The sequence below is a fragment of the Manacus vitellinus genome, unplaced genomic scaffold, assembly GCF_001715985.3.
Source record: "Manacus vitellinus isolate BGI_N305 unplaced genomic scaffold, ASM171598v3 scaffold_97_pilon, whole genome shotgun sequence".
Lineage (NCBI taxonomy): Eukaryota > Metazoa > Chordata > Aves > Passeriformes > Pipridae > Manacus > Manacus vitellinus.
The window spans coordinates 284908-311721 of record NW_021940906.1 but is presented as its reverse complement, the minus strand read 5'-3'; the positions used below and the strand labels follow the sequence as shown (position 1 = coordinate 311721).

The 26814-nt window shown below is 56.8% G+C and overlaps 1 protein-coding gene across 1 annotated transcript in view; it reads right to left on the bottom strand.

Annotated features, from left to right (window-relative positions):
• The window catches only part of CHD6 (chromodomain helicase DNA binding protein 6), a 61648-nt gene that overhangs the window by 13627 nt on the left and 21207 nt on the right, over positions 1 to 26814 (bottom strand). The window contains 26 exon segments of the mRNA XM_029965299.1: positions 663 to 871; positions 2898 to 3117; positions 3758 to 3785; positions 3788 to 3817; positions 4510 to 4570; positions 4832 to 4961; positions 5583 to 5686; positions 6647 to 6736; positions 7333 to 7492; positions 11073 to 11272; positions 11677 to 11879; positions 13709 to 13819; positions 15011 to 15190; positions 15591 to 15755; positions 16316 to 16511; positions 17022 to 17232; positions 17724 to 17979; positions 18734 to 18877; positions 19722 to 19898; positions 20332 to 20575; positions 21208 to 21329; positions 21625 to 21774; positions 21989 to 22075; positions 23224 to 23341; positions 23682 to 23740; positions 24219 to 24284. Coding sequence (XP_029821159.1) covers positions 663 to 871; positions 2898 to 3117; positions 3758 to 3785; positions 3788 to 3817; positions 4510 to 4570; positions 4832 to 4961; positions 5583 to 5686; positions 6647 to 6736; positions 7333 to 7492; positions 11073 to 11272; positions 11677 to 11879; positions 13709 to 13819; positions 15011 to 15190; positions 15591 to 15755; positions 16316 to 16511; positions 17022 to 17232; positions 17724 to 17979; positions 18734 to 18877; positions 19722 to 19898; positions 20332 to 20575; positions 21208 to 21329; positions 21625 to 21774; positions 21989 to 22075; positions 23224 to 23341; positions 23682 to 23740; positions 24219 to 24284 — 3721 coding nt within the window.

Genomic DNA, 26814 nt, shown 5'->3' with positions numbered 1-26814 from the left:
CCCTTTACAGGTCTGAGGCAAAACGTTTTCTGCTGCTGCTGGAAGCAAATCACTTTGTATTTAAATAGCCCTGAAGGAGCTTTTCATCTGCCATGTCCTGCTCAGTGACAATGCAGGGTCTCTGCAGAGCACTCGAGGAAAATGGATGTGTGTTGGCCAGGCTGCAGTGGGTTCAGGCTCCCTTTACCCTGCAGCAGAGCTCCACAGGCAGCATGGGCATGGAGTGGACTTTGTCCAGTGCCAGTGGAGAGAGATGCTCAGAGGTAAAGCAGTAATGCAGCTCACCCAAATAACCCCCAGCTCTAGCATGGAGATGTGCTGCTGTGTGCGCTGCTTCTCTACTTGTCTCTCACATGCAGAGGTTGCTGTCTTGGATAGAATTGGTTGTGATTTTATTCAAGAGCTCCAAGAGATCTGTGAGAGCAGGGGCTGGAGCCCACAGGGCTGTTCTACCCTCCCACTGTGCTGGGGAGGCGGTATCTGGCAGGGACAAGGCAGCCAGAAATGCATGACTTGATGCAAGCCCATGGCCTGGCTGGCATCTCAGTGCTTCCAACTGTCCCTGAAACTCCTCTCTTGCTCTACTGCTCCACGAGAGCAGTGGGATCAGTTCTACATGGACCTACCATTAGCACTCCATAGGCTGTGCAATTTCCACTCACCATCCTCTTTCCACAGAGGGAGACCACAGACATTCTTGCACATGGCCACAAAGCTGTAGAAGTACTTCTCCAGGCTCTCATCCGTCTTCTTCTCCAGTCGAGAGATGGCTCGGAACTGGGACCAGTCAAAGATCTTTTTCTCCTGGTCATAGATAACCCCAAAGGAGGAGACAGTGCGGTAGAAATCTGCCTGCTCCCTCCTGGTCCACCTGTGGGGCAGGGAGGAGACAGGAACACCACTGAGACACGTTCTGGGCCCAGCACAGGCAAGGCACCAGGCAGAGGCTCAAAGGCACTATCTAGTTACCGACCACCAGTTTTGGGGGGAGCTGTCAGGGAGACCACCACAACCTGAGATCCTCTGCCCAATGGTGCACAGGGAAGAGGAGCAGAGGCCATGGGCCCTCTGGCTCTCGATTCACAGATGAAAAAAATCCTCTTGGTTGTTTCAATAAACCCGAGTGCAGCCCTGGGCTGTGCTGCCAACAGGGCACAGGCTCCAGCAGCTTCAGTGGAGGCACAAACCTATCCCACCTACTCGCTTCCTGCCACGTCAAGCTGTTTCATCACCTCCATGGAAAGGCCAATTCTCTGTTGCAGCCATTAGGAAGGATCTGCAGGCAGCTCTCATCCAGCCTCCTCCAGAGGCAAACTGGGACTGGGGCTTGCTGCTGTTAAGAGTTCCAGTAACAAACACCATCTGCCCTGCTGACTCCTGTGGACTCCTGGGTGCCAGGGGTGGGTCTCACCCCCTCCCCACTGAAGGAAAGCAGCTGTAGTGATAGAGAGGGTTCAGTTACAGCACTGTTAGAGCACAACTGGTTTGGACCCTCTGAGCTTTCACCTCGTGGGGATCACTCTAAGGAACAATCCAGGACAGATAGTGAAGACTGTCCTGGGCAAATACAGCCCTGGGCAAACAGAGCACAGAGAAAGAGCCACGGAGAACAGACCTGGGTGCACATGGCAGGGCAAGGGCAGAGAAAAGGGAGCGCTGAGGGCTGAAGAAAGCTTCAAGTCCAATCTCAGCTTCTCTGAATTGCAGCTCTGAGCCAGCGCCAGCGAGCAGGTAGGACATGTCAAGGGAGAGCAGACAGGGTGACAGCACTCACAGCTGCCCAAAATATACCTGGACCAGGATTTCCACCCCTGTTCCCAGGGGCTGGGAGCCCTCTGCAGTCATGTTTCATTTCAAAAATGAGAATAACATGATTAAAGTTAATAAATACATTAATGATCCAAATCAAGGAGCCCAATGGTGAGTTTGTTGAAAGGCTTCAAATTAAAGACTGGTGGGAAACTCCTGTAAGAAGACCTCTCTTCTTGCAGGGAGGTCTTTACAAGAAGCCCAGAGAATTAAAGAGCAGGAGGTACCAGGCTGCTGTGGTGTCCACAGCACAACCATTGATGCCCCCACATCGAAATGGGGATGGTACGACTGGAAGAAGTCCAGAGACAGAGGAATGGGAACAGCTTCCATACAAGGAGGCCATGAACAGAGCACAGGGCAGCACAGATACCATGCAGTTATGTGGGGTCCTGCTGTGGGGACAGGTTCACAGGAGACAAAGCTATCGAGGGCTGGCGACCACAGAGAGCCCCAGTCCCAGGGCTACACTGGAGACCGGCAGCGATGGCAGCAGCACCACCCTGCGCACGCCCTGCAGTTTCTGCAGATCGGTCCCACCACAGTCCCACCACCCTTCCACTTACTGGGACACAAATGAAGTGGGAGCACAGCACAACCAGGACATGTCACCACAGGGCTCCTGAGGCCACGAGCAGGAGGCAAAGGCAGCGGCATGAGAGCCACAAGGGTCAGAAAGGCATCGCTCACAGGCTGTGACAGCGCTCATCTGTCACCCTCACCCTTGCTGTGTCCCAAGGGCACAACTCTGCTCAGCAGCACCCGCTCTGCTGGGGCTGACCCTGTCCCAGCAGACACTGGATTTGAACCTGAAGAGCTGTCCCCTCACTTCCTTTCAGTCTCACCATCTGCTACCTGCAAACTCTAGTTTGCACTGGAGGCTGCTCCAGGGCTGGGCTGGCTGCTGGAGCAGCAAGGCTCCTGCAGCTGGAAGCAGCATTCCCTGCCCAGCAAGGACCCCCGTGACTCCATTCCCTGGGCAGCCAGCTGCACAGACAGCTGTGACGACATTTACCTGGGTCAGTTCAGGGGGGCAAGGAATTCAAGAGGGATAAATCAGCTTTGGAAAGGCCTCTCTGTTGCATTACCTTTTCTGCATTTCTTTGTTCACCGAGTCCACCTCAGAGGCTCTCCGGAACATCTCGTCCTGCAGCCAGTAGCCATGGTTACCAGGCACCAGCATCTCGGCGCGGGGAGGCAGCTCCTTGCGGTTGCAGCGCTGGTAGACGGTGACGAGTCGCCGCAGTCTGGCCGTGAGAGCAGAGGAGACAGGCCAGCAGGATCTGTCTGAGTCAGAGCCATCCTGGGCTTCAAACATCAGCAAAGACATTAGTATTTAGTGCACATGCAAAGCCACGGGTTCCCACGTCCCTGCGACAAGCTCCAAGAGCTTCCTCCCACCTTCTCCCTCCCGTGGGGTGCATCAGGGATCACAGTCAGGAGTGGGGGACTATGGTGACTGTCCCCAGGCCTGCTGGCTCACAGCCTCACCATGTCTTAGCTTCCTTCACAGAGAGCTCAGAGGCAGAGACCAGGGTAGGAATGATGGCTCTGGGCCAGGCCATGCATGGGAGAGGACTGTAGCTCCCTGCTCAGCAGTGGGACCGGCCAGCTCGTGGCATGTGCCAGCACTGCCTACTGCAGAGACCTTGTACACTCATCTCATGCAGGCAACTGCATGGACAAGGGCAGGCTAATGGCTTCTAGTCACCTTGGGCAGCTTTGGCTGGAAACACTCGGCACCCCAGCTGCACTGCCACAGGGCCCACCTCGGGTCAGCTGTGACTCTGCACGAGAGGTAGCTCCAGGCTGAGCTAACACAGAGCAGTGCATCCCCTTCCCCCCAGCAGTGTGTCCTGCCCACCACCCAGTGCCTGGCGCAGTGCTCCAGCTCTGCCATGCCAAGCCCTGGGGAGCTGCGTGCTGCACTGCAGAGACATGGCCTCACCTGCCGCTGGCTCCGTCCGCCTGTCTTCACTGCGTCACCCACCCCAGCAGCCACGATGTCCTGCAGAAGGAAACCATCAGAGAGGGCTCAGTCCCACACAGAACGCCACACACCCACAGCCCACCCATCCTTAGCAGGGTACAGGTGGTGGAACAGGCAGGGTCGTGTGCCGTGTGCCCTGTGCCCTCGGGCTGCAGTCACTGGCTAGTTCAGTGCACGGGATCAGAGCAGCAGGGACAGGGGAGGTGACAGCTCAGAGGGGCAGTGCTGCCCATTTGGGTCCTGGTGAGGAGGTCCACCACAGTGACACAGGCTGTATGTAGTGCCACTGCCCAGGACAGTAGCACTGTGACAGCCTTAGCTGTTCAAACAAACCCTGCACCCTCTTTTGCTGCCTCATTCCCTGCTCTTCCTCTACCCAGGGCTATTTTAGGATGCCCCTGACTCCTCTGACAGGGCCCCACAGGGCTGCTGAAGCCGAGTGCGAGAGCCAGCACCCCTGGGCATCCCCAGCCCTCAATCACCCTCAGTTCCCCACGAGGTGGATGCTGCCCAGGTCCACAGGTAACACACAGAGGCACAGGGAGCAGAGGCAATGCAGACGGGATGGGGCACCGGCAGCGCAGAGCAGGGGCACGAGCCGTGCTGGCCTCCCAGTGCCCCGCAGTAGAGTCGATGGAGCCAAGCCTGTAGCACAGCAGGACACGCCTGGCAGCAGCAGATGTGTTTTCAACAATGGGAATCCCACTCACCTCCTGTTTTGGCAGCCCCTCCAGCTTTTCTCCATTGCTCTCTTCCTTTTCCATGCTGCCCCTGGGTGAGAGAGTGAATCAGTCCCTGGTAGCGGCAGCACAGCCCCCGTAGCTGTGCCAGTCCTCAGCAGCAGGAAGTGGAGAATTGGTGCTCATGCCATCCTTCCACCTGGTACTGGGGACCAGCTCCCCACTGGCCTCCCCTCTGTGCTCAGAGGCACAGCCTGCTCCTTCCCTCCTCCCTGCGCACAGCTCGTCCCGTTGCACTGCCCCCAGGAGTGAGCCAGACAGCCACAAGAGCTGGGCTCCATCCCCTGCCCACCTTTCAGCAGCGTCCTGTGCCCCGTCGCTGACGCCCTGCTCGGCAGAGAGCAGCTTCTCGTCCGGCATGCCCACCTTCTCCAGGAAGCACAGCGCCGGGTCCGCCCGCATGGCGTTGTACCGCTCGTACCCTGCGACCGCCGCACGTCACAACATGGACAGACAGCACAGAGCAAGGCCTGAGCCTGGTTTGGGAAAACCTCTTCCAGGGACACAGCTCCCCACCTGGCTTTAACTCCCTCTATGCTGCTGTGAGAGCAATTCTCACCCCAGAAATTCTGAACACCTCCCCCAAAAGCTGCTAATGGCTCTTCTCTGGGCAGCAGAAAAGGGAAAGGTCAGCCTTCCCATCCCACCCGCTGCAGCAGCACAGCGCCCACAGAGCTGTGCACAGCACCCGTGTGGGGTGCAGCTGGGGCAGACAGCCCTGTGGCTCCTCAAAGTGCAGGGGGACTCCATGACAAGGCCAGGAAAAGCTCTGTGCCTTCCTCCTCACCCTGAGGTGGCAACTGCATGCTGCTCATGGCAAACCAGAGTCTGCCATGAGGCCTGGCATGGCCACCCTGGGCAGCGTGGAGTGCCTGTCCATCCCCCCCGCCCAAAACATGCTGCTGGCACCTGGGGAGAGCTGTCTTGGCCCTGTGTGGCTGCAGCGCATGGCTCTGCCCCCTCGCACTGACATGATGTCCCCTCCAGGTACCGGAGGTACTCGTTCCCTCACACACCAACCCACCAGTCAGCTGGCTACACACCGTGTTTGAAGACACCGATGAGCAGGGATTTATCAGCTTCGGCGTTCCACCAGTCCACTGGGATCTCCACGTAGTCAATGTCTGGCAGCAGCACGTCCAGCTCCCTGTGGCAGACAAGGTATGAACACCCCTCTCCCAGTCTCACCAGACACTGAGGGGCACTGGGCGCCACTCAGAAGGGACAGGGGGAAGCAGAAGCCATCGCTTGCTGGTTTGGGGACAGCTAACGAATATTGGCCTGGGGCCCCAGCATGATGTGGGCACACATCTCCCTGGGGCCAGAGAGCTGGAGCCTTGGTCCCACCACAACCCACCGCGCTCCTGCTCCTCTCTCTCCAGTGACGGGGAGGCTGCCCAGCCCCTCTCCCATCCCACCCAAGCAACATCAGAGGACTGGAGATCCCATCTGACCTGAACAGCACCTCTGGGGGGAAATCTCTTCACACCTAACAGCCCCAAAAGAACAGTGTCTCACCGCATAAACTTGTGCTGATGGAGCTGTGCTGAGGAAGGCAGCAGCCCCCGCTCGCAGAAATTAGGATATAAGCTCAGCATATCACACTTCTCCGTGAAACACAGAGCGCTGAGTCTTTGCAGAAAGGTCAGGAGCTGGCAGGCTCCAGGCTCAGTGGTATTACAGAGCCTGTGGGTCCCACTGTCCCCAGTGCTGGGAAGGGACTGTAGTCACAGTGATGAGGCATGCCCTGCTCTGAGGCCTGGCCCTGAGACTGGGAGCAGTCTTTGTGGACTCCCACTTTGGATTAAGGGCCCATTTGTCAAGCAGCACACAGAGCCATTTTCCTGCAGGGTGTCCCTGAAAGTCCCCACCACCCCCGGGCTAGTGTTGCAGCCTCAAAGCTGCCTCAGTGGGGCTGCCATGGCCGCAGTCCCTGAGCAGGTAGAGTGGCTGTCTAAAGGTGAAGTTTTGCCAGAGCAAGACCTGGGTGGGGACTTGACCCCCAGGTCTAACTCGCCTGGAGCTGCAGTGAGCCCAGACGTGGCTGGGCTGGATGGCAGTGCTCGAGCCCGAGAAGCCTCGCGGGGGTTCACCGTGAGGTCCCTACCTGGCAGGGGTCCCCTCAAAGGCTTTATCCGCAGCCTCCCCCAGCACTTCAGCCTTCAGGTAGTAGAGCATTCGCACCCGCAGCAGAACCCTGTCCCGGGTGGCAGAGAGGTCAAGGTCAGCAAGGCCAGGGAAACCTGCTTGACACCATGTTTCCCCACGTGGAAGGACCCACTTCCTTAAAGCAGGATGGGCGCCAGCCGTGCAGTGTCACACAGCAGTGCCCAGCCCCGTGACCCGGTGGGGCCCATTGGCCAGAGGGTCACTGCTCTGGACATGGCTCCCATGAGCTGGAGGAGAATCCAAGAGAGGTCCAGTAGTGGGAACATGGGGATCCTGTGTGGACTGTGAGCCCTTCCCAGCTCCCTCCCACCCTCCCAATGCTAAAGGCCCTCAGCCCACTGTCTCCATGAGCTGGTGTGGGCTCCCACAAGGGGGAATGGTTTTAAACTAAAAGAGGAGAGATTCAGACTAGATGCTAGGAAGAAATTCTTCCCTGTGAGGGTGGTGAGGCCCTGGCACAGGTTGGCCAGAGAAGCTGTGGCTGCTCCATCCCTGGAAGTGTTGGATGGGGCTTGGAGCAACCTGGGCTAGTGGAAGGTGTCCCTGCCCATGGCCAGGGGTGGGTACAACAAGATGTTTTTTAACATCTTCCAACCCAAACTACTCAATGATTCTATGACTCACTTGTTGCAGTGCTGTTTGAGGTGCTTCTTGTAGCTGTCATCATGTAGGACCACCTCGGGGTTGCAGGTGGCGAGCCAGTCCGCGTTCTTTATCTCGGGAAGCAGCATCTGGTTCTTCGTCTTCTTCCCCTTCCTGCCTCTGGGCACTGGTGCTGACAAACCTGTAACAGCGAGTGGCAGCCAGTAAGCACCGCAGGCACCACGGGCACCGCAGGCACAGCCGGGCACTGCCACCAGGCACGGCCGGCACTGGCTGCGAGGCAGGGCGGCAGAGCCAGGAGCTGGAGGAGGCCATGCAGAGCTCCCAGCTGCAGCTTGGAAGGCCAAGGAGGTGGAAGTGCACGGGGCAAACATGGCCCCCTTGATGTATAAAAATATCCCACAGAAGCATGGAAGCGACCTTGGTCCTGGGCCCAGCTCTTGGAGCCTTCTCTAGATACTGCAGCCAGCTCTGAAGGTCACCCTACAGGGACAGTGATTTGGGACAAGAGTTCAAATAAGAAGTTCCCATATGATCAAATACCAGCAGACCTGTGGATCTGATCTGTAAGGGTTGTTTCTTATGCTGTGCATTAGGAGTAGGGCTGTGGGGGAACCAGATCAGTGCAGGGGGCTAAGGTACCAAAGGGAAAGGGAATGCGGTCCCATCTGGCTGACAATGATAAAATGAGATCCAGTGGCTGGAGCTGAAAATGAAACACATTTCAACCTTGAAATAAGATGTGAGTTCACAGCAGAATGTGGAAACAATTCCTGGTGGGGTGTGATGGTTTCACTCTAGGCCTTCCTGGAGACCAGCTTGTAACCAGGAAGGAACTAGGAAGGTGATCACGGAAGTATTCCATGCTATTCCTTTACGTAACTTGAGGTATAAATAAAACCAGCAGGAGGGACCTTCCTTTACGTAACTGGAGATACAAATAAAGCCAGCAGGAGGGACCTTCCTTTACGTAACTGGAGATACAAATAAAGCCAGCAGGAGGGACCTCGCGCTCTTCCTTCCCGGCGAGGTTCGAGAACGGTGGGTCCCTGTCTCGGTCTGGCTTTTCTGGAGCTGAGGCCCACAGTGACTGCTGTTATCTGCCACGCATGAGGGGAGAGTGCTGGGCCGTGTCCAGCCATCCTGCTTGTTCAAAGGGAAGTGGTGAGATTTTGCTAATTTACCTTCAGTTGGCTGGTTGACTTGGTTGGTCTTTGTCCCTTTTTGTCCTTTTCCCTTCTCCCTCCCCCTCTTCCCTTTTGGAGAGCTGTTTGGGATTTCTGGAGTTGTGGTGTATAGTATTCTCATTGTATATATCTGTCTCATATGAAAAATATATATATATTTTTTGCTGTAGCTTTGGCTGCTTAGGTCGTTTTTTCTCTTCCCTCTCTGGGAAGCAGGTCCTTGTTGTTGGGTTTCGGGGACTTGGCGGGAAGCCAGCTCGAAACTTGCACATGGGGTCATTATTATTTGGAATCTTTGGAGAGGGATAAGCTGCCTCTCTGGGCAGCTGCTATTGAGGGAGGTCCTGCAGACATCCTCTCCTGCCCATGTGTGAAGGGGAAAGAGTGCCTGAGCAGTTCTGTCCCATCTGTCTGGTCCACTGAAGAAGAGAGAGAGCATCACCATGTCCTCAACTCCTGTATAAGGTCTGCAGCTCCGTGACAGGACAAGGGTTGCAGCCTGGGTGGCTGCTGGAGGTGGGGCACCAGATGGGCACCAGGGTTCCTATCTCCAACACCAAACTGGCCTTTGGGCAAATGCTGCTTCCTCAGCAGATTGGCCTCTTCCAGGATGGAAGGAAGGATAGTGCTGGATCAGCAGAGCTCTGAGCTGGGCTGCCTGGGTGCTGTGCTCAGCCCCCATGGTCACATGGATAAGGGATTGAGAAGGAACAGCTCCAGGATGCACTAGCGAGGGTTGGAGGTTGCTGTTGCTTTCTGCACATCAGGGAGGCCCAGGGCATGTCTCGCCTGGTCAGCTCTCTGCAGACATGGTACCTGAGGCTCCCCAGGGAGGCTGCCGTGCACTGCAGGGTTCTGCTCTCCTCCAGCTCCTGATGTCAGGCTGGATGGTGTCATTCCTCTAGCCAAGACCATGTGGAGGTCTCACAGGTGGGAAAAGCCATTCTGAAGAGTTGATGCAGAAGTTCCTGGTCGCCTCTCCGCTCAATATCCAATGTTAGTGCTGCTCTTGCACTACAAGCAATCCTGACTCTCCACTGAAACCATGGTTTGTTTGTTACTTGGCATTATCTAAATCAAGCCCACTCATACCAGCTGGTTTGGTTTTGACTCTTGTTCTGCTCTCTCAAGCAGTCCCAGCCAGACATTTCCAGGCAGAAGGAAATGGTGACATTGGGTTTTAAGCACCAAGTACTGCGCAACTGGGGCTCAGCAGCAGCACCACTACAGAACAGCCTTCCCTGTGCTCCACCGCCTGAGTCCCAGGTTTCAGCCTGGCTCCCTGATGCCAAAAGCAGTCTGGAGAGCCCCAGCCCCCTCACTACTCACCTTGCACCACAGATCAGAAGGGCAGAACAAGCAGCACATGGCTTTTGGGCTCTGACTCCCCCAGGGACGCCGCAGCCTCCCCCAGCCCCACTCCTCTGTCCCAAGAGCCACAGGATGCAGGCACTGTGCAGCCAGAGCTCTCTGACACACAGCAGGCCCTGACCACGTGTCCCAGACCACAACCCCCCAAGCTGATCCAGGGAGCCAGCACCCACTCTGTGGTCACAGCATGAAAGATAAAGGCCCTGTTTGCAGGGGGGGGCTCTAGGGGAGCCCACAAAGAGCAGCCTCTGAGCTGCAGGCGGGGGGACCAATCTGCAGTGTCCACTAGGGAAGCAGAGCCAGAGCCAGCAGGAAAGCAGGGCTGGGAAGGCTCTGGGTGACCTGTCTAAAGCTGAGGATAACTGGGAACCTCCACCCTACAGAACACAGATGCAATTACAGATCTGACATCTGTAGTGTGACACATGGACCTCACACACACTGGAAAATAAGCAAGTGAGGTCTCTGAGCAGAGAGGGCACAGCCAGACCTGGGACAAGGGTCCTGCTAGACACAGTGAGAGAAGGCAGTATCACCTGGGGAAGACTCTGCAGGGGTCTTAGGACAAACCAACATTGCACCTCCACCCATCGGGTCAGGCACCGAAGATCAGTATGTCTGGGACAAGCACCATGGCAAGGGGAAGCATAAGCTGGAGATGGAGTGAGACGGATGCTCAGCTGCACACTCAGCTTTCCCTGGCACAGCTGCCAGTGCTGCCCAGAGGCACAAGCAGAGTCCCTGAACAACATCCATGCTGTGTCCTGTGTGGCTCCAAGGAAAAGCCGGGCACATCAGGGTTCCGAGTGGAACATGTACCCTCATACCTATCACAGCCAAAGTGTTCATAGGGTCACCAGCACCCCATGAGCTCGCTGCCAGTGTCTCACCGAACAGGGGAACCCTGACAGCACTCACAGGCCAGAGAAAACTTAGAAGCACCTCTGCTCCCACCACAAGGCTCTCTCTGCACCAGCCATGGCAGAGAGACAGGAAACAGCCTCCCCCACTCAGCCAGCCCCTGCTGCTGGCTCTGAGGGTCAGTGTGGAAGTCAGGTCCATGGAAGTCTGTGAAAGAATCACAGTGCTCAAGCACAACCACTTGCAGACTGTTTCCATCAGCTTTGAATTTTGCAGCCTTGGTCCCACAGGCTAGGACAGGGTGACAAGTACAGATGCAATGGCAGAGAGAACACGCAATACCTGAGTGATTCTGCAGAGCCTGGTTCTGGCCATCCTTCGTCGGCGTGATGAGATCCCAGATAAAACTCTTAATCTTCTCATCCCCCTTGTAGTGTTTGACGCAATACACCAGCAAGGCCCGACAAATCATCTCCATGTCCTTCTCATTCAGGTGCCACTTGAACCGCCCATGGGTTAGGATATCTTTCCAGCGTCCCCAGCTGAAACAGCAAGAACACAGAGTAAACACTCCAGTGCAAAGAGAGATCTTGCTGGCACCTCTCTCCAGGAGCTCTCCGAGGGGCATGGCCCTGCTAGCCCCTGGACAGGGGTGTTCTTCCCACACATAACAGGAGCAGAGAGGGAGAGAGGTCTGCCAGACAGAACAGGGCAGAGGCAGGAGCAGACTCTGGAAGTGCCAACTGTCAGCTCATGCTTTGTCCCTCTAACTCTCCTTCCATCCCAAACATTTGCTGATAGCCCAGGACCCACCCGGGAGGTCACTCCTGGAAGGAGGGGACTCTGCAAGCAGGATGGACAAAAAGTGGCGGGGGTAGCCAATGGCCCACAGATACTGGGCCAGCTGGAGGATGTGGCCATGGTCTCTGGGAGGGGTGAGACTCACCCAAATATGAGCAGGTTCTTCTCCACGCGGAAGCACTCAGCCCGCAGGTACCGCCGCGTCTTCTCGTTAAAGCGCCGCGAGCGCGTCGGTCGCTCGTCCGAGTCACTGTCCAGCTCAGAGAACTCCATCAGCTCGTCCTCTTCGAAGGAGTTGTAGTGTTTGGTTTGCTTCCGTACCCGGGGTCTGTCGATGACCAGGCTCTCCTGGGAGGGACAGAGCAGAGAACGTGCTCAGGTACAGGCAGAAAAACTTCTATACGTTCTTCTCCCCGCTGCCACTGGTTCTGCTCACACCTCTGGCTCCTGGCTTGCCAGTCCCATGGCTAACCATCCCACTGGGATACCTGCTCCAAATCACCTGCTCCAAATCACCTGCAGCTCTGCCTGCACACATGAGACAACTCCTGGCCAGGACAAAATTCAGCCTGAATGATGACGGGCTGAAAATCAGCCCCTCTGGGTCCAAACTGCTGACAGCCAGCAGCTGACTCAGCTCTGAGTCACTCCTGGCCCTCCCAGCACCGCCTGTGCCAAGTGCTGTGCTGAAGGAGGTGTAATCTTTGTGTCAGGGGACAGGTGGGCTGGAAGAGGAAAGGCAGATTGCAAGAAGGTGCAGGAGGGAGCAATCTGAAATTAAATAGCATGTACCTGCCTCCTTACCCCCGCCCTGTCGAACGAATCCATGCCACTTAAGTCTGCCTGGATTTCAGGCACATGGGACACACACACAGACACACACAGAGTTGTCTCATTCCATTGCTTCTGCTTGAGCAGGGAGCTCTGCAGAGCTGCAGGGCCTCCCTCCTGCTGTGTAACACCACCTCTATGGCATTGCTGCCTTAGCTGGAATCATGGCAGGGCCCCGGGGCTGCACTGGAGCCAGCTGCAGAGGCCTGAGCTGCAGCTTAGCACACCAGCTCAGCAGGGCCAGCAGAGAGGTGGGACCCCCTCTGTCCCCTCCTGCCTCCCAACAGGCAGCAGCACCAGCCCACCCTCGCTTCCTCACGAGGGGAAGAAGAGGGGAAGGCCCCAATCTCTGCTCTCTGGTGACACGATAGCAAATGGCATGGAGCTGTGTCAGGAGAGGTTTAGGCTGGATATTAGGAAAATTTTCTGCCCCCAGAGGGTGGTTGGGCACTAGAACAGGCTCCCCAGGGCAGTGGTCATGGCCCTAAGCTGTCCAGAGCTCAAGAAGTGTTTGGACAATGCTCTCAAGCCATCGAGATGTGGGTGGTGGGAACCTGGGAGCTGCAGTGGAACAATGTGCTCAGCACTGTGAGCTCCAGGGCTGGAGCACACAAACTCAAGTCAGCTCTCCAGGCCTCCTCCAGAGTTGAGAGGCCAAATGCTATCCTCTGCCCAGGGTACAAGGGCTCACAAGGACTTGGGCTGGTCTGGGGAACAGTTACACAGCATCCCCCAAAGTGGAAAGAGCCTCGCTCACCCCACCAATCCCCAGCCACAGCAAGAGCTGCCACTTGGAAGCCCTTTGCACTAATGAAGGTCTCTGGCCTTGCAGAGACAGTCGGAGAACTGGGAGATCAGAGCTGGCACCTGGTGGGCAGCATGGGACTGTCCTGGTACTGCTCCGTGCTGGAGCCCCACCCCAGCTGCCTGGGCTGCCTGCACCCCTGTGGCTGGCAGCAGGCAGCACTCATGCCTGTCTGTGCTGTGGGGAACTCTGCACAGCCCCATGACAGGCAGTCACACCAGCCTGCTGGGCTCACAGGTGGGCACTGGTTCCTTCATCCTCTCCTCCCCTCTCATGCTGCCCCAGCTGCTGCCTCTTAGCCAGGCTTGGGAGTAGCTGGGAGCACAGACTGAGCAGCCTGAATATCAGGGAGACACAGACCAACATGTGGCTACATAAATTGGGTCTTTAACTCGTGAGTCAGTCTTCCCTTGCAGTAATTCTTGATGCCCAACACCAATCCCTTCAGGAGCCCAGCAGAAGCACACAGCTCCTGCCTGGAGACCACACCATGTGGTGTCAGATCAGTTGTAGGGCACACAGACCTCAAACTGGATCCTACCTTTTCGTTCTTGGCGTCTGTATCGAGTTCTGCTATCTTGGCCCACTTCTGCCAGAAGTTGGGGTCGTCTAAGGAAATGTCAGTTCTGTTTCCTGATGCTACAAAGCTGGCCTGAGAGAGAAAGAAGAGTGAACGGAGTGCAACCCACCATCAAGATGTGCCTTCTCTCACACAGAGATCTCCCCCACGCCTGTCTGAGCACACGGTCTCACTGCCGTGGGGTGTTGCACTCCAAGCTGATATGTGCTAGAGGGTTCTTTGTTCGCCTAAGGGAGCTGGAACCGCTCTGATCTACAGTCCTGCCTGAGCCATTGTAAACAGAGTCTGAGCTATGCAAAATGAGGAGGGATAAATGGCCCTTAGAGCCCCCAGCAGACACTAGCCACGAGCACAGTAGAGAGCTGGCTCCTTGGGCTCTCTCAGGGGGGTACATCAGACCCCGCACACAGCTTCCCATGGCACAGCAGCACCTGGCTTAGGGCATCGTGCAGCCCAGGAGCTGGACCCTGCCACCATTCTGGGGGTCTTCCTGCAGAGCCAGGCCTCATGGCAGCAGAAGAGAGAGTCTGGAGACAGAGATTGGTTGTGCTGAAGGTACCATAGCTCCTTTCCGCACCACTGGTGGCTCAGGTTTCCACTCACATTTCTGCTTGTCAAAGCACCACACTGAGGCTGCACCAGTCTGGCCGGGTGACAGACTCGGATCAAATAAGCTCAGTCCATGAGTAAGATCAGCCCAGCTCAGGTCTGGATCTCATCTAGGCTTTGAACTCATCCATCCTCCCTGACGAGAGGCCTGACCCTGCCCACACAGCCCTGGGCAGAGTCTAGCTCTGGGCATGGTCTGCTGCCACGGCAAGGAGCTCTCAGCCCATGAGAGGAGCAAGACCTCCACCTTGCTGGGACATGACAGCAGCTCTGCATCTATCCACAACTCCAGCCTGGGGACAGAGCACACCTGGACACTGCCTGGCACCTGAAGCACAGGCCCTGCTCTGCCTCTCACTAGCCTGAGCCAGCTTCAAAGGGAGTGCTGAACCCTCCTAGGCAGCCAGGCTGGTGGCCCCCTCCTCAACACTGTGCTGACCACCAGAGAGACAGGAGACCACACCTGCTGTGGAGTCCCAGCAAGGTCTCACTCCTGGGCACAGCGGGACAGGAGAGCTTGGCCTCCATGCAGACATGTCTCTGCACACAGGCAGGAGATCAGCCCACTGCTACTGCCCTGCATGCTCCCAGTGTGTCCTCCTCCCCCACCCCTCGAGGGGAATCCCCCTTCCCTCCTGATGGATCACAGCATACCTTGGCAAAGGTGGAGCCCTTGCCCTCAGACTGGATTGTGATGGTCTGTGTCCTGCGCTGGAGGATCTGATCAATGTCTTCCTCACAGAACTTTGACCCTTCGTCCTCCTCGTCCATGAGTGCGCCATAGGCACCCTTCCGCAGCAGGTCCTCCACCTCCATCTTGGAGAGCTGCTGAACCTGCCCAAAACACGGGGGCATCACCAACCTGGCCAGCAACCCTGACACTGCACAGCAGGAGAAGGCTCTTCCCTCTGCTCCAGGAGGAGGACGGAGACGCCTCAAGCAAACCCAGACCTGCTGCTGCTACAGCAAAGAGGTCACTTCAAAATGCTGCCTGAGGGACTGTCAGGAATTTCAGTCCATGCCACTCCAGACACAGCATCACGTGTCCCCCAACCCTGTGGCAGTGCAGGGATAGCCTGTCAGGCTATCAGCAGCAGTGTGAGTGTGTGGGACTGGGTTCTCCCTCCCCAAAGCCTGCCCAGTCTCTGCTCCAACCTGGCAGTGACTTGCACTTGGAGGAGGAGAGCTCTCCTGCAGCAGCTCTCGCCTGACCCCACTCAGGCAGCCAACCTACCCCGTTGGTGCTGCCCTTGCGGTTGATGTCCTGCAGCACAGCCTTATCCAGGCCCAGCTTCAGGCTGGCCTTGTCAAACATCTCCCGCTCGTAGGAGTTCCTGGTGATGAGGCGATAGACCTTCACCGCTTTGCTCTGCCCGATCCGGTGGCAGCGAGCTTGAGCCTGGGAGAGCAGAGGGCACAGTGTCAGCACAGGGAGCCCACCAGGATGGGGACCATGTGGCTTGTGGCACCCACACCAGCACCTACAGTCACCCATCCAAGCCACAGCCAGCTCCTACCCACCACAGCATCTTCGTTCCATGCCTGTGGCTGACCTGGCAGGGCTCTGGCTCTGGCACAGCCTGCGTGGCTGTGGAGCAGAAATGGGTGATCCCAGCACCCTCAGGGCAAGGACACAGGCCTCAGGCTGGAGCCATGGCTCTCTGCAGATGCAGGCACACAACACTGCACCCACTCCAACACCAGCTATGGACACAGTGTTGCCTGCTCTGTGGTTCATCTGTACTTTCAGAGCCACACCGTGACCTCCCTCGTGTCCTGTCCCCACTGCCTGCAGTCCTGCCGGCTCTCCCAGCGTGGTACCCTGTGCCCAGCACGGTACCCTGTGCCCAGCATGGTAACCTGTGCCCAGCCGCTGCGCCCGCGCCCGCCCTCCTGGCACCAGCGACAGGAGCTGTGCCACAGGACTGCCCAGCAGCCTGGCCCAGCCCGGCCCGTTACCTGCAGGTCGTTCTGTGGGTTCCAGTCTGAGTCGAAGATGATGCAGGTGTCAGCAGCCGTCAGGTTGATGCCCAGCCCCCCTGCCCGCGTGCACAGCAGAAACACGAAGCGATCCGAGTCGGGCTTGCAGAAGCGGTCAATGGCAGCCTGGCGCAGGTTCCCGCGCACCCGCCCGTCGATGCGCTCGTAGGTGTACCTGCTCGAGAGGGGGACAGGGGAGAGCAGCGTCACGGCAGGGCCTGAACTGGCTGTGGCTTTTAAATTCCTTCTTGCTCCTTCCTCTGGGCTGAGTGTGGGCACACAGGGAGCTGAGACTAACTGGCAGAACCTGTGCCCAGGTGGAGGCTCAGGCCCCATCAGCCTGTGTGCACTCTGGCTGTTCCTGAAAGTTGTGCCTCTTATGATGGCAAAATCATCACAACTCCATGCATGGTGCATGGACATGGGGCTCATGGGAACCAGGACCGAGGGTCCTACCTACTTCCACCTGGTCTCTCCGAGGACTGGCCCTGGGCTACGCAGAATGGACAGGTCTGAGCTGCTCAGCTCTGGGGTCTCTGCACCCACCAGCAGTAGCCAGTAACTCCAATCCATTGGTACATGGCCATGGAATGGCCAAATCCCCACCCTGCATTGCTGCCACTCTATGTACAGTGCATGTAGGTGACGTGGAGGAGCTGGGGTGAATGCTGGAGCCTGTACTAACCGCCTCTGGATGAGATAGTCTTCCAGGATGTCGAGGCAGCGCACCATCTGTGAGAAGATGAGCACCTTGTGCCCACCAGCGATCAGCTTGGGAAGCAACTTATCAATGAGCACCAGCTTCCCGGCTGCCTGGATCATTGCCTGCAGCTGGAAGTCTGGTGCCTCTGGGCTGTGTGTTTTACGGAAGTCTTCCAGGATCTTCTCCTCTGCCCCTGCCAGGTGAAAAGGGATGTGAGCTCCTGGTGAGGCTGGCAGTGCAGCTCCCCCAGCCTCCCACCCAGGGCAGCAGCAAAGGAGCACCCAAGGAACAGAACCCATGCAGTGAGAGCTAGGGAGGTTGCCCAGAGACCTCCAGTAGACCCTCCATTCCTGTGACTGAACTTCAGGGCTTGCATCAGCTCTTGGCAGAACAAGTCAGGCTGGGATGCTGAAGAGGGTCCTGTGTCAGAACACCCCCAAACACAGTGAGCCTCACAAGACCCTGAGATGCCCATCAGCAAGCAGCTCTTGCAGGGAGCTGGGCTGCTTGGGAGGGCAACAGGGCAGATCACTGTACCCTGTGCTGGGCTCACAGCCACACCATCAGCAGATGGCACAAAGGCCTGAGCTGGCCCCCAAGATGGGCAAGTTCTGCAGGTAGTGAGCAGTAAATGTTGCAGTGATACCAGTGTGTCCCCTCACACCTCATGTGCACAGCCCTCACCATTGATGAGGTAGGGGTGATTGCAGCACTTGCGCAGCTCCATCATGGTGTTGATGAGGTTGGGCATATTGTGCTGGTTGGCACCCTTGGAGAGGAAGGAGAAGTTCTTCTCCAGGATGGCCCGGTAGTATTTCTTCTGGATATTGGTCAGCTCCACCTCAATGATGGTCTCCTGTTTGGGTGCCAGATTCTTCTCTACATCATCCTTCAGCCGTCGCAGCATCATGGGCTTCAGGATGGACTGCAGCTTCTTCACCTGCAGAGCAAGCAAAGAGACTCACTGCCCTCCCCACATGGCAAACACGTGGGGACAGTGGAGGCAACGTTGGAGCCCCTCCAGGCTGCGAACCCACTACAAGAGACCCTGGAGCAGCTGCTCAGCAGCCAGCCAGGAAGACTTCAAGGGCTGGCATCCTCGGGGCAGGCGTGTGAGTGACCAGTCCTGTACCATGAACTGCACATGCTTCTACTGCTGGCAGCCTTGGGTGTCTGATGCAGGAGGAGAGCTGAGAGTCTGGACAGCAGGTGGTGGTTGCTTCATATGCCTGTGCCTGCTCTCCCAGAATGACAATCTTTGTGCAATTCCCACATTCAAATGGCAGCAGGGACAGCCCAAGGGACTGAGCAGCTTCCCATGACCCACACTCAAGAGGAACTCTGGAGGAAGGCTCTCCATGGGAACCTGACAAGGACAACTGACTTACTAACCTCCTCATTCCCCCTACACTCCTGCTGGTTTCAGGGACAGACCAGGTGGGAGAGGCAGGTGAGCTATGCTGCCCAAGGGTGCAAAGGCAGCAGGGAGAGAGGTGGGAGCAGACTACTGCCTTGGCACAGGCTGGTCTCCTCTCTCCAAAGCAGCATTGGGAACTCTGTCACAACTTTGCTTCTCCCACCATGAGGAGCCCTATCCACTTCCATGAAGCACATGCCTCAGAGCATGCCTGGTTTGGTCATCAGGTGTCCCAGTGGCCTGCGCCAACATTCACCAGCATGACTCTTCTAGGTACCTGCTCCTCTGTCTTCAGGTCTCCAAACTCCTCCAGGAAGGCTGTCTCTGAGGGAAACTGCTGTGGCTCCAGGAAATTTAGGAGGCTGAAGAGTTCCTCCACTGAGTTCTGCAGGGGAGTCCCTGTCAGCAGAACCTTGTGCTCCTGGGGACACACAGGAAAGAGGTTGAGGGCTCAGACCCATTGGCTGGGTCCAAGGTGTCCTAAGAGTGCAACGCTCTTTGTCTTCCAGCCTCAGAAGCACTCTAGGTCACCTGGGAGCACACACAGGCTGAAAGGCTCCCCTGGGCATGGTGACAGCCCTAATCAAGCCACAGCCACACCACACTGTCTTGTGGCTCCCAGGATGCTTCCCTGGACACGTCCCAGTCCAGCTCTGTGCAGCAACAACAGCCAAAACCTCGATCTCACACTGCCAACAGGCGTCAGTCCTGGCACAAGACCTTCAGGCGGGGCTGTGCTGGCGCCAGATGGGGACACGGACAGAGCCCGAGTCCCCGTGCAGCTGGGGGCAGAATGTCCCTCCTCAGGGCTCAGGAAGAACAAGAAGCAACATGGCCCAGAGCCATGCCATACCAAGGGGCAGGAGGGACCTGCTGCCAGGGCCAGCCTGAGCAGGGGCAGGTATGACTGTGCACTGGGAACGAGCGGGAGCTTTCATTAGAGGTTCATCATGTAGGTACATGTGCAACGAAAGAGATGGGGTCGAGACAACCCCAAGACCTGGGGATGTGAGGACTGGGTGATCCCTCAAGGAGAACGCTCTCCCTCCCAGGTCTGCTGTGGGTTAATATTCCACTTCAGTAAGAAGGAGTTTGTCATAGCTGCAGGGCACCAGTGCCCTTCACTGGCACTGCTTTAGTGACCTGGATGGTTTTCCCCCAGCCTGGCATGGGGCCTGAGCCAGTGACAGTGGCATCTGAATGCTCAGCATGGTCATCTCCAGCCCACCCTGCTCCCAGGTGAACCCCAGGCAGGACATGCTCACCAGGGCCATGAGCTTCAGCCCCTCCAGGAGTTTGCAGTTCCTGTTCTTCAGGCGATGTGCCTCGTCAATGACCACACAGCGCCACTGGATCTTCTTCAGCTCCGGGCAGTCAGCAAGGATCATCTCAAAGGTGGTGATAACCACCTGGAACTTGAAGATCCCAGGGAGAGGGTTACCCTAGAGAGACAGAAACCAGAGCTTGACTCCTGCAGGGCAGCAGGACACTGTCAGACCCTCTGTCTGACAGTATCAGTATCTGGCTCTGAGCTGGGATTTCCCCAGAATAATTTCTCTCGAGCACTGGGCAGGTTCCTGCAAGCCTCCTTGCTTGCCACAGGCTGTTTTGTCTCCAAACTAGACACTGCTCCAGAGCAGACACATAGGCCTGGACAAGAACCGTGGCTGGGGCTCTGCTGCACCTTCCCCCTTCTGCATGAGTTGGGGCTGTTCACTCACATACTGCACCCTGAGGCCACGTCAGCAAAGAGTTCTTAAAAGGTCACCTTTCCCTCTCCAGGGGACAACAAGTTTCTCAGGCAGCTCAATGCTTCCCAAGTAAAGGGAGCCAGGGCTGGGGATGCATCCTGGGAATGCTGTGTGTACCACTCACCTGTGTGTCCCTGTACACCATCTCGTACTGCTGGATCATCTGGCGGCTGATCTGGCTGCCGTGGTACACGATGGCGTTCATCTCCGTCCACGTGCGGAACTCCCGCTCCCAGTTCGTGATGGTGGAGAGAGGAGCGATGATGAGGAAGGGGCCATGAATGCCCATCAGGAATATCTCTGAGAGGAACGTGATTGACTGGATTGTCTTCCCCAGCCCCATCTCATCAGCCAGGATGCAGTTCTTCCTGCAGAGACGGACAGGGTCAGGTGAACGTGGCTCTGGAGAGCCGCCCTGCCGCCAACTCCTCGATGGGATGTCAGGCACATCCCTTCTACTCACACCTCTCTGACCCTGCAGCGTGGAGGGTGCGGTATATTGGCCACTATTGGTATAGTGGCCCAAACCTGTCTGGGTAAGCCTGACCATCCAACTTCTTGCAAGATCATGGATTCAAAGTCAGCATGAAAGATGCTGTTCTTCAGGTACGCAAGAGCCAGAGAAAGATGCATCTGATGGCCTGCTGCAGCTGAGAACATTCACATTCCTGCCCTCCTGCCACACAGTGGGTCACCAGTAGCCTAGCTAACACCAATCATCAGGTGTATCTTAGACCCATAGCTAAGCCCTACTACCTCCAAGACTCATCAGCATTTTCTAGGGAGAAACATTCTTAAAGACTCAGTTCCAAAGCTAAAGTAAACCCAATTTTTCTGGCAGCTGCCTGCCAGCTCCAGCACTTGAAGGACTCAGTGGCTGCTCTGTCAGGCCCATTTGTCCACTCTGCTCCCCAGCTCTGCTGTTCCCATGACAGCACACACCAAGGCCTGCTGCTAGCAGGACTGCTCCCGGGAACACAGGCCTCCAGCCCCTCCTCACCTGTTATACCAGTTAAAGAGCAGCCAGTTCATTCCCTCCAGTTGATACTCCCGCAGCTGGTTGCTGTTCTTGTACTCTCGGGACTTCTCCAGTTTCTGCCAGGACTCAGATGCTGGGCGCTCCTGAGAGGGGAGAGCAGGAGCAAGATCCATGGGAGAGGCCAATGCCCAGCAAGGCCAGATCCTGCTGCTGGGGCTGTGCATCAGGACAACACTTCAGAGCAGTCCCTGACAGCTGAGTCACAGCAAGGTCCTGGCCTCCAGAGCCCACCCTCAGACCCTGACAACTAACCCACTCGGAAGGGAGAATACAAGGCTTGCACTGCAGCACCAGGGACAAGGTCAGCACTGCTGGACCATGGCACAACACAGCCAGTCCCCGTGCCCAGGGCAGAGAGCTGCCAACTGGGTACGTTACCTCTGGGTACGTTACCATGTGCTTGATTTCAGGAGGGATCTGGAGGGCTTCAAACTCTTTAATCTTCCCTGGGTCAACATCCTCCTCCAGCTCCCAGGTACTCTCCTCGTAGGGCAGCGAGCACCACTTCACCAGGTAGTGAGTCACCTCCTGCAGCACAGAGAGTCAGGCTCAGAGACAGGGAGAGTCAGAAGCCCTCCATCTACCCTGTGTCAAGGGTCCTCAGGAATTCAGGCTTCACAAGGAAAGGCTGGGAAGGCTCAGCATGCTCTGAGATGACCCACAATGCACACTGTGGGGCTGGGCCTCCTGCCAAGTCTCCCTCCCTCCCTCCGAGGGGCAAGAAAGTGATACAGCCACCCACCTCCCCAGTGTCTGGGTCCTTCGTGTGAGCCACCTCCAGAATTCGATCTACCTCCACGTAGTCCGGGTTGAACAAATCCTCATCAGGCTGTGACAGCAAATAGTAAAAAGGGAGAGTAAGTTCAAGGTGATTTCAGGGTGAACCAGATGGCGGGCAGGAGTAAACAGCTGCAGGGCATCTGTCCCCAGGATGCTGCTAGCTGTGTGCAGCACACCAAGTGCCCTGGATGCAGGTACAGACATCTGTCTCTGGACAGGGAGGACACAGGAAGGCAAAGCTCTTCCTTTAGAGCAGTCACAGGCTTTATGCTGCCCTTGCTGTTAGGCAGGAATGTCCTCTCCAGCCTATCTGGCCCCAAGGTAGAAGCCCTGAGCTGCCTTCTCCAGCTGATGTGCAGCATCCAGAGCTGTGATTGCCACAGCACAGAGCCATACACAGAACCCCACTCCTGCAAGGGGTGACCCCTTGGTTTCTGACTCTGCCTCCCTCTTGCCCCACCTAGCAGTAGTCCTGGGAGAGACACATGGCCTACCACTTGGGAAGGAGAAAAAACAGGCTTCTATGCTCACAACTCCCCAAGCCCAGTTAGTCACAGGAAAAGAGCATGTGCTCCTTGATGAATTGTCAGTGGTACAGTGCATTCCAACACATGCTTTTTCTTTGCATCTTGAGAAAGACCACAAACAGACTTGAGAGTGAGAAATCTGACACACGCCCCCAGCTTTCCAGCTACAATGGAGAAATTTTCATAGCCTACTGGCCTGATTTACACTTGTAAGGGGCAGTTTGAGGAGATTCAACAACTATCTCTGGAGCACCAAGATAAATTATAGAACACCTTTCATACTAAGCAAGATTAATCTGCTTATAGAGTAGGGCAGGCAGGAGCTGCTCTAAGCTGAGATATTTATAGCTCCCTCTCTCCCACAGCATCTCTGTTCCACCACAGAAGCACCCCCAGACCCACATGGTGCCCTCCCTCCCATTGAGCAACGCTTCCGTAGTTGGCAATGCCTGGCAAGTGTCACTTGTCACCCTGCTCATAATTCCAGCAGTGACACCACAGGTGTCCAGGCACTGTCACACACCCTCAGCCTTAGCCCTGGTGCCTTTGGCCCAGGAACTGGTCTGGCCTTGGCAGGGAGGTGTCAGGGGCAGCACTCAGCTCCTGGCCTGCTCAGCCCCCACCCTGGGCTCAGGGTCGTGCACTGCTGCTCCCCGTGCTCTGCTCTCACCTCTGTAAAAATATGTTTCATCTGAGCCTGCTTGTTCCGGAAGCGCTTTATCTTCTGGGAGATCCTGGGGTCCTTCTCCAGCTCCTCCAGAGTTGCCCACTTACAGTGGAGATAGGAGCTGTAGGGGAGGAAAAAAAGTCACCAAATGTGACCAAAAGGCCTTTGGTCCCAATCCCATCCACCACACAGAGCAGCAGGGATCTGCTGGTGATCCAGAGAAGGCCCAACCCTATGGCACCCTAAACTGGGGAAAGCTGTGGCACAGGATCAGGCCAAGACCAAGCACTGAAGATGCTGCAGCTTCCCTGTTTCCCACCACTATGGCTGGCTCAGGAGGACAGAGTCTGGAAAACAGGGATGCTGGGCCTGCAGCTAGGGATGGGATGGAGGTGGGAGCGCAGTCCTTGCTCCTGCATGCACAGGGCCCATGGCAAAAAGCATCACAATACCACACGTACAAGTTCCTGTACTTGACGTAGAACTCCTCCGTCTCAAATGCCAGGCCTCCAGGATGAGCCTGAAACCAAGGAGAGGCAGCAACAGTCAGAGCCTGTGCAGAAACTGGGGAGGTGTGCTTTGCGACCTGGGTGCAGGCAGCCATCCCCTCCCTGGCCACAGGCCCCAGGGACTGAGCCCCAGGGATGGTGAGGACAGCCAGGCACTTGTTGTGCTGCTGCCCCGGAGGCATAGTAGCCCTTGAGAACATGGTGTGAGACCATCCTTGACCATGGGGGACTCAAACACCTCCTGGGCATAAGCCCAGGCCTGACTCCTCTCCAGAGGCTTTCTGGTACTCAGGATAGGAGAGGCACCACATTGATCCACGGCCCAGAAAGGTGGGCACACCCCAGCACTCCACCGTGAGAGCAAGAGCAAGGAAGAGCACGGCAGCACCAACTGCTGCTACATCTCATGTCCCTGCTGCATAGGGCAGCCAGGTCCCGTCTCTCCTATGCCCACGGACCTCCAGCCCCACTGACATCTTTGCCACTCACCTCCTTCTGCACCATCCTGGAGGCAAGGATCTTTTCAATGATATTGGCATCATCCTCAGGAGGCTCCTGGGGACAGGAGAGGAGAACTGTTTTCCCAGCTCATCACATGCCCTGGCACCTCCCATCACAGAGCAGCTACTTGCCCCTCTCCCAGTCCACCAGCTGGGCAGACAGAGCTGGCACTGGGAGCTGGGAGAGCTGTGCCTGGGGAGCCCTTGCTGGGTGTGAGGGTGTAAGTGCTGCCTGCCCAGCTACACTCACCCTCTGTCCATCCTCCCTGGATAAGTCAGGCCACAGCATTGTTGGGTTTGCTGTATTGGTCCTTCCAGCTACACCAGGGCAGCTGGAGAGGGTGGCAACTCTCCCAGAAAAGAGGAGGGAACTTGGGCACTTCTGCCCTGAGACCCAAGGAAGGAAAAACATGCGCGTTTCTGCTCCCAGGCACTCTCCATGCCAGATCTTGGACATGCCTTGGCCTTTATACAGCTCCGTAGTGCTGTATGGCCCCAAGGACCCCAGGAAAGCAGGGCTCTTGAGCCCTGCCACATGCACCCTCTGTTGCTGCCACCTGCCTAAAGCCTCAGGACACAGGCAACAGCATCTCACCCTACCAGTGTCCATGCAGCTCTTCCTGGTAGGCTCAAAGTGCTGCCTCCTTCCCTCTGCAGGCTTCAACTCTCCCCTGAGGGAATCACCCCTTGAGGCTGCAGATCCCCTCTGCGGGCACCCCAGGCTCCCAGCACAGCCCCTCTCGCTTCGCTGGAGGTGCCCTAACACTGCCCTGCTGCCAGCCCTGAGAGCAGGGAGGGGGAGGCTCTCCTGGCTGCATCTGTGCCAGGACCAGCCCCACCAAATGCCAAGGGACAAGAGAGCTGGGCTTGTGCCGTCTGTGCTGCAGAGGAGAGGCACGGGAAGACTCATGGGAGAGGACACACACCAAAAACATGGAGCTTGCTTGAGCATTAGAAATATCAGTTCTGCCCTGTCTGGAAGATGGTACAGCAGCAGGAGGAGCAAAGCACAGAGTAGAAAAGAGAAGGACTTTGTTCATCCCCTTCAAATGGAGGCAGAACCTGGTCCAAGGCAAAGCAGTCCTGAGGTGTAGCTTTGCAGACTAGAAAGACTCTCAAAAAATGGCTCAGGGCATGCTAGGGAGGGACGGACACATGGGGCATCCCACACCACTCACCTGAAAGTGTCTGGGAAAGCCAAGACCATGCCCGGGGCCACAGCAACCCTTCCATCCTCAGCCCTCGGCTGACTGCTGCCTTGGCACTACCCTTGTGTGCAGGGCAGGATGCTGGACCCAGCACCACAACACAGTAAGCAGGGGATCAGCAGGTCTGTCTGGGCCCTTAGCAGCCATTTGAGGCCCAGAGTGGGATTTCTGCCCTATTTGAGGAGCTCTGACCCACGCCAGGGTAACATGGCTGAGGGGAGCGTGCAGAGGTGTTCCCACTGCAGACACTGTGCAGTGCCCCTTCCCCCGTGCCCAGGCATCTACCCTGGCACTGCTGGGCTCTGCTTGACCCTGGCCTGGCACAAAGGGTTTGTGTGAATATGGTCAGGGGCACACCACAGCCACTTTCAGTGTCTTGGAGCTTGGAGCTCCCACACTGCCCCACAGCCCCTACAATGGTCCATGGCTCATTGCTCGCTGTCTGAAGGCTGCTGGAGGAACCCTGCACTGCCCCACAGAGATTCTGAGGACTGTGGCCAGGACCCAAGGGGAAAGGTGCAAGCCCAGGCCATGGAGAGAGCAGCATCACAGTCGCAGCACTCACATCCTGCCCTGCCAGGTCAGTTCTGACCCTGGGAGCAGCCATGGGCAGGCCCAGCTGTGCAGGCTGGCCAGGCCCCACAGCAGCCACCTAGCCTGGCTGTTACTGGACAACAGCCTTAATAACTCACCTGGAGCAGGACAAACCGAGGTGGAAGTTCAGAACTGAGAGGAGAACAGAGTGGCAGCTCATACCTATCTGCTGCTTTGCAAATCTCACTTGGAAAGATGAGTGCCAGAAGCCCAGCTGGGACACAGCCCCAGGCAGAGCTGAAGCAGCACCGCAGCACGTCCTGTGGGTCCAGGCCAGGCATGGACCATCAGGCCAGAGCTTATCTAATGGCTGAACAACAGAGCTGACTAATACCCACCAAAGCTTTGGGAAGAGGGGACTACAGAGGGTTACAAGAACACTGTGAAAACAACTAGTGACCGTTATTAATATCTGGCAGATTTGTTAATGATCAGAAATGGAATGAGCTGCAGAATCCAACACACAGTCACAGGCAGGCAGGAAAGGGCCGCCAGCACCCACCACGAGCCAGCACTGAACTAGTGGGCATAGGCAGCAGGACAGCAAGGCCCAAACTGCAGTGGCACCCGCTGGTCCCCGCCACATTGCCCAGCAGATCAGCTCAGCTGGCAAGTGTCAGGCTGGCATTGCTTTGTTCCAAGGCACTGATGGAGAGCAGCCAGGGCTGAAAATGATGACCTGGCACCTACAAAGTCTCAGCTGGCAGAGACAAAATAATAGACTAATCATAGACAGGATCTACACAGACCGGAGCCAAAGGTGGGCATGGGCAGTGGTTGGGT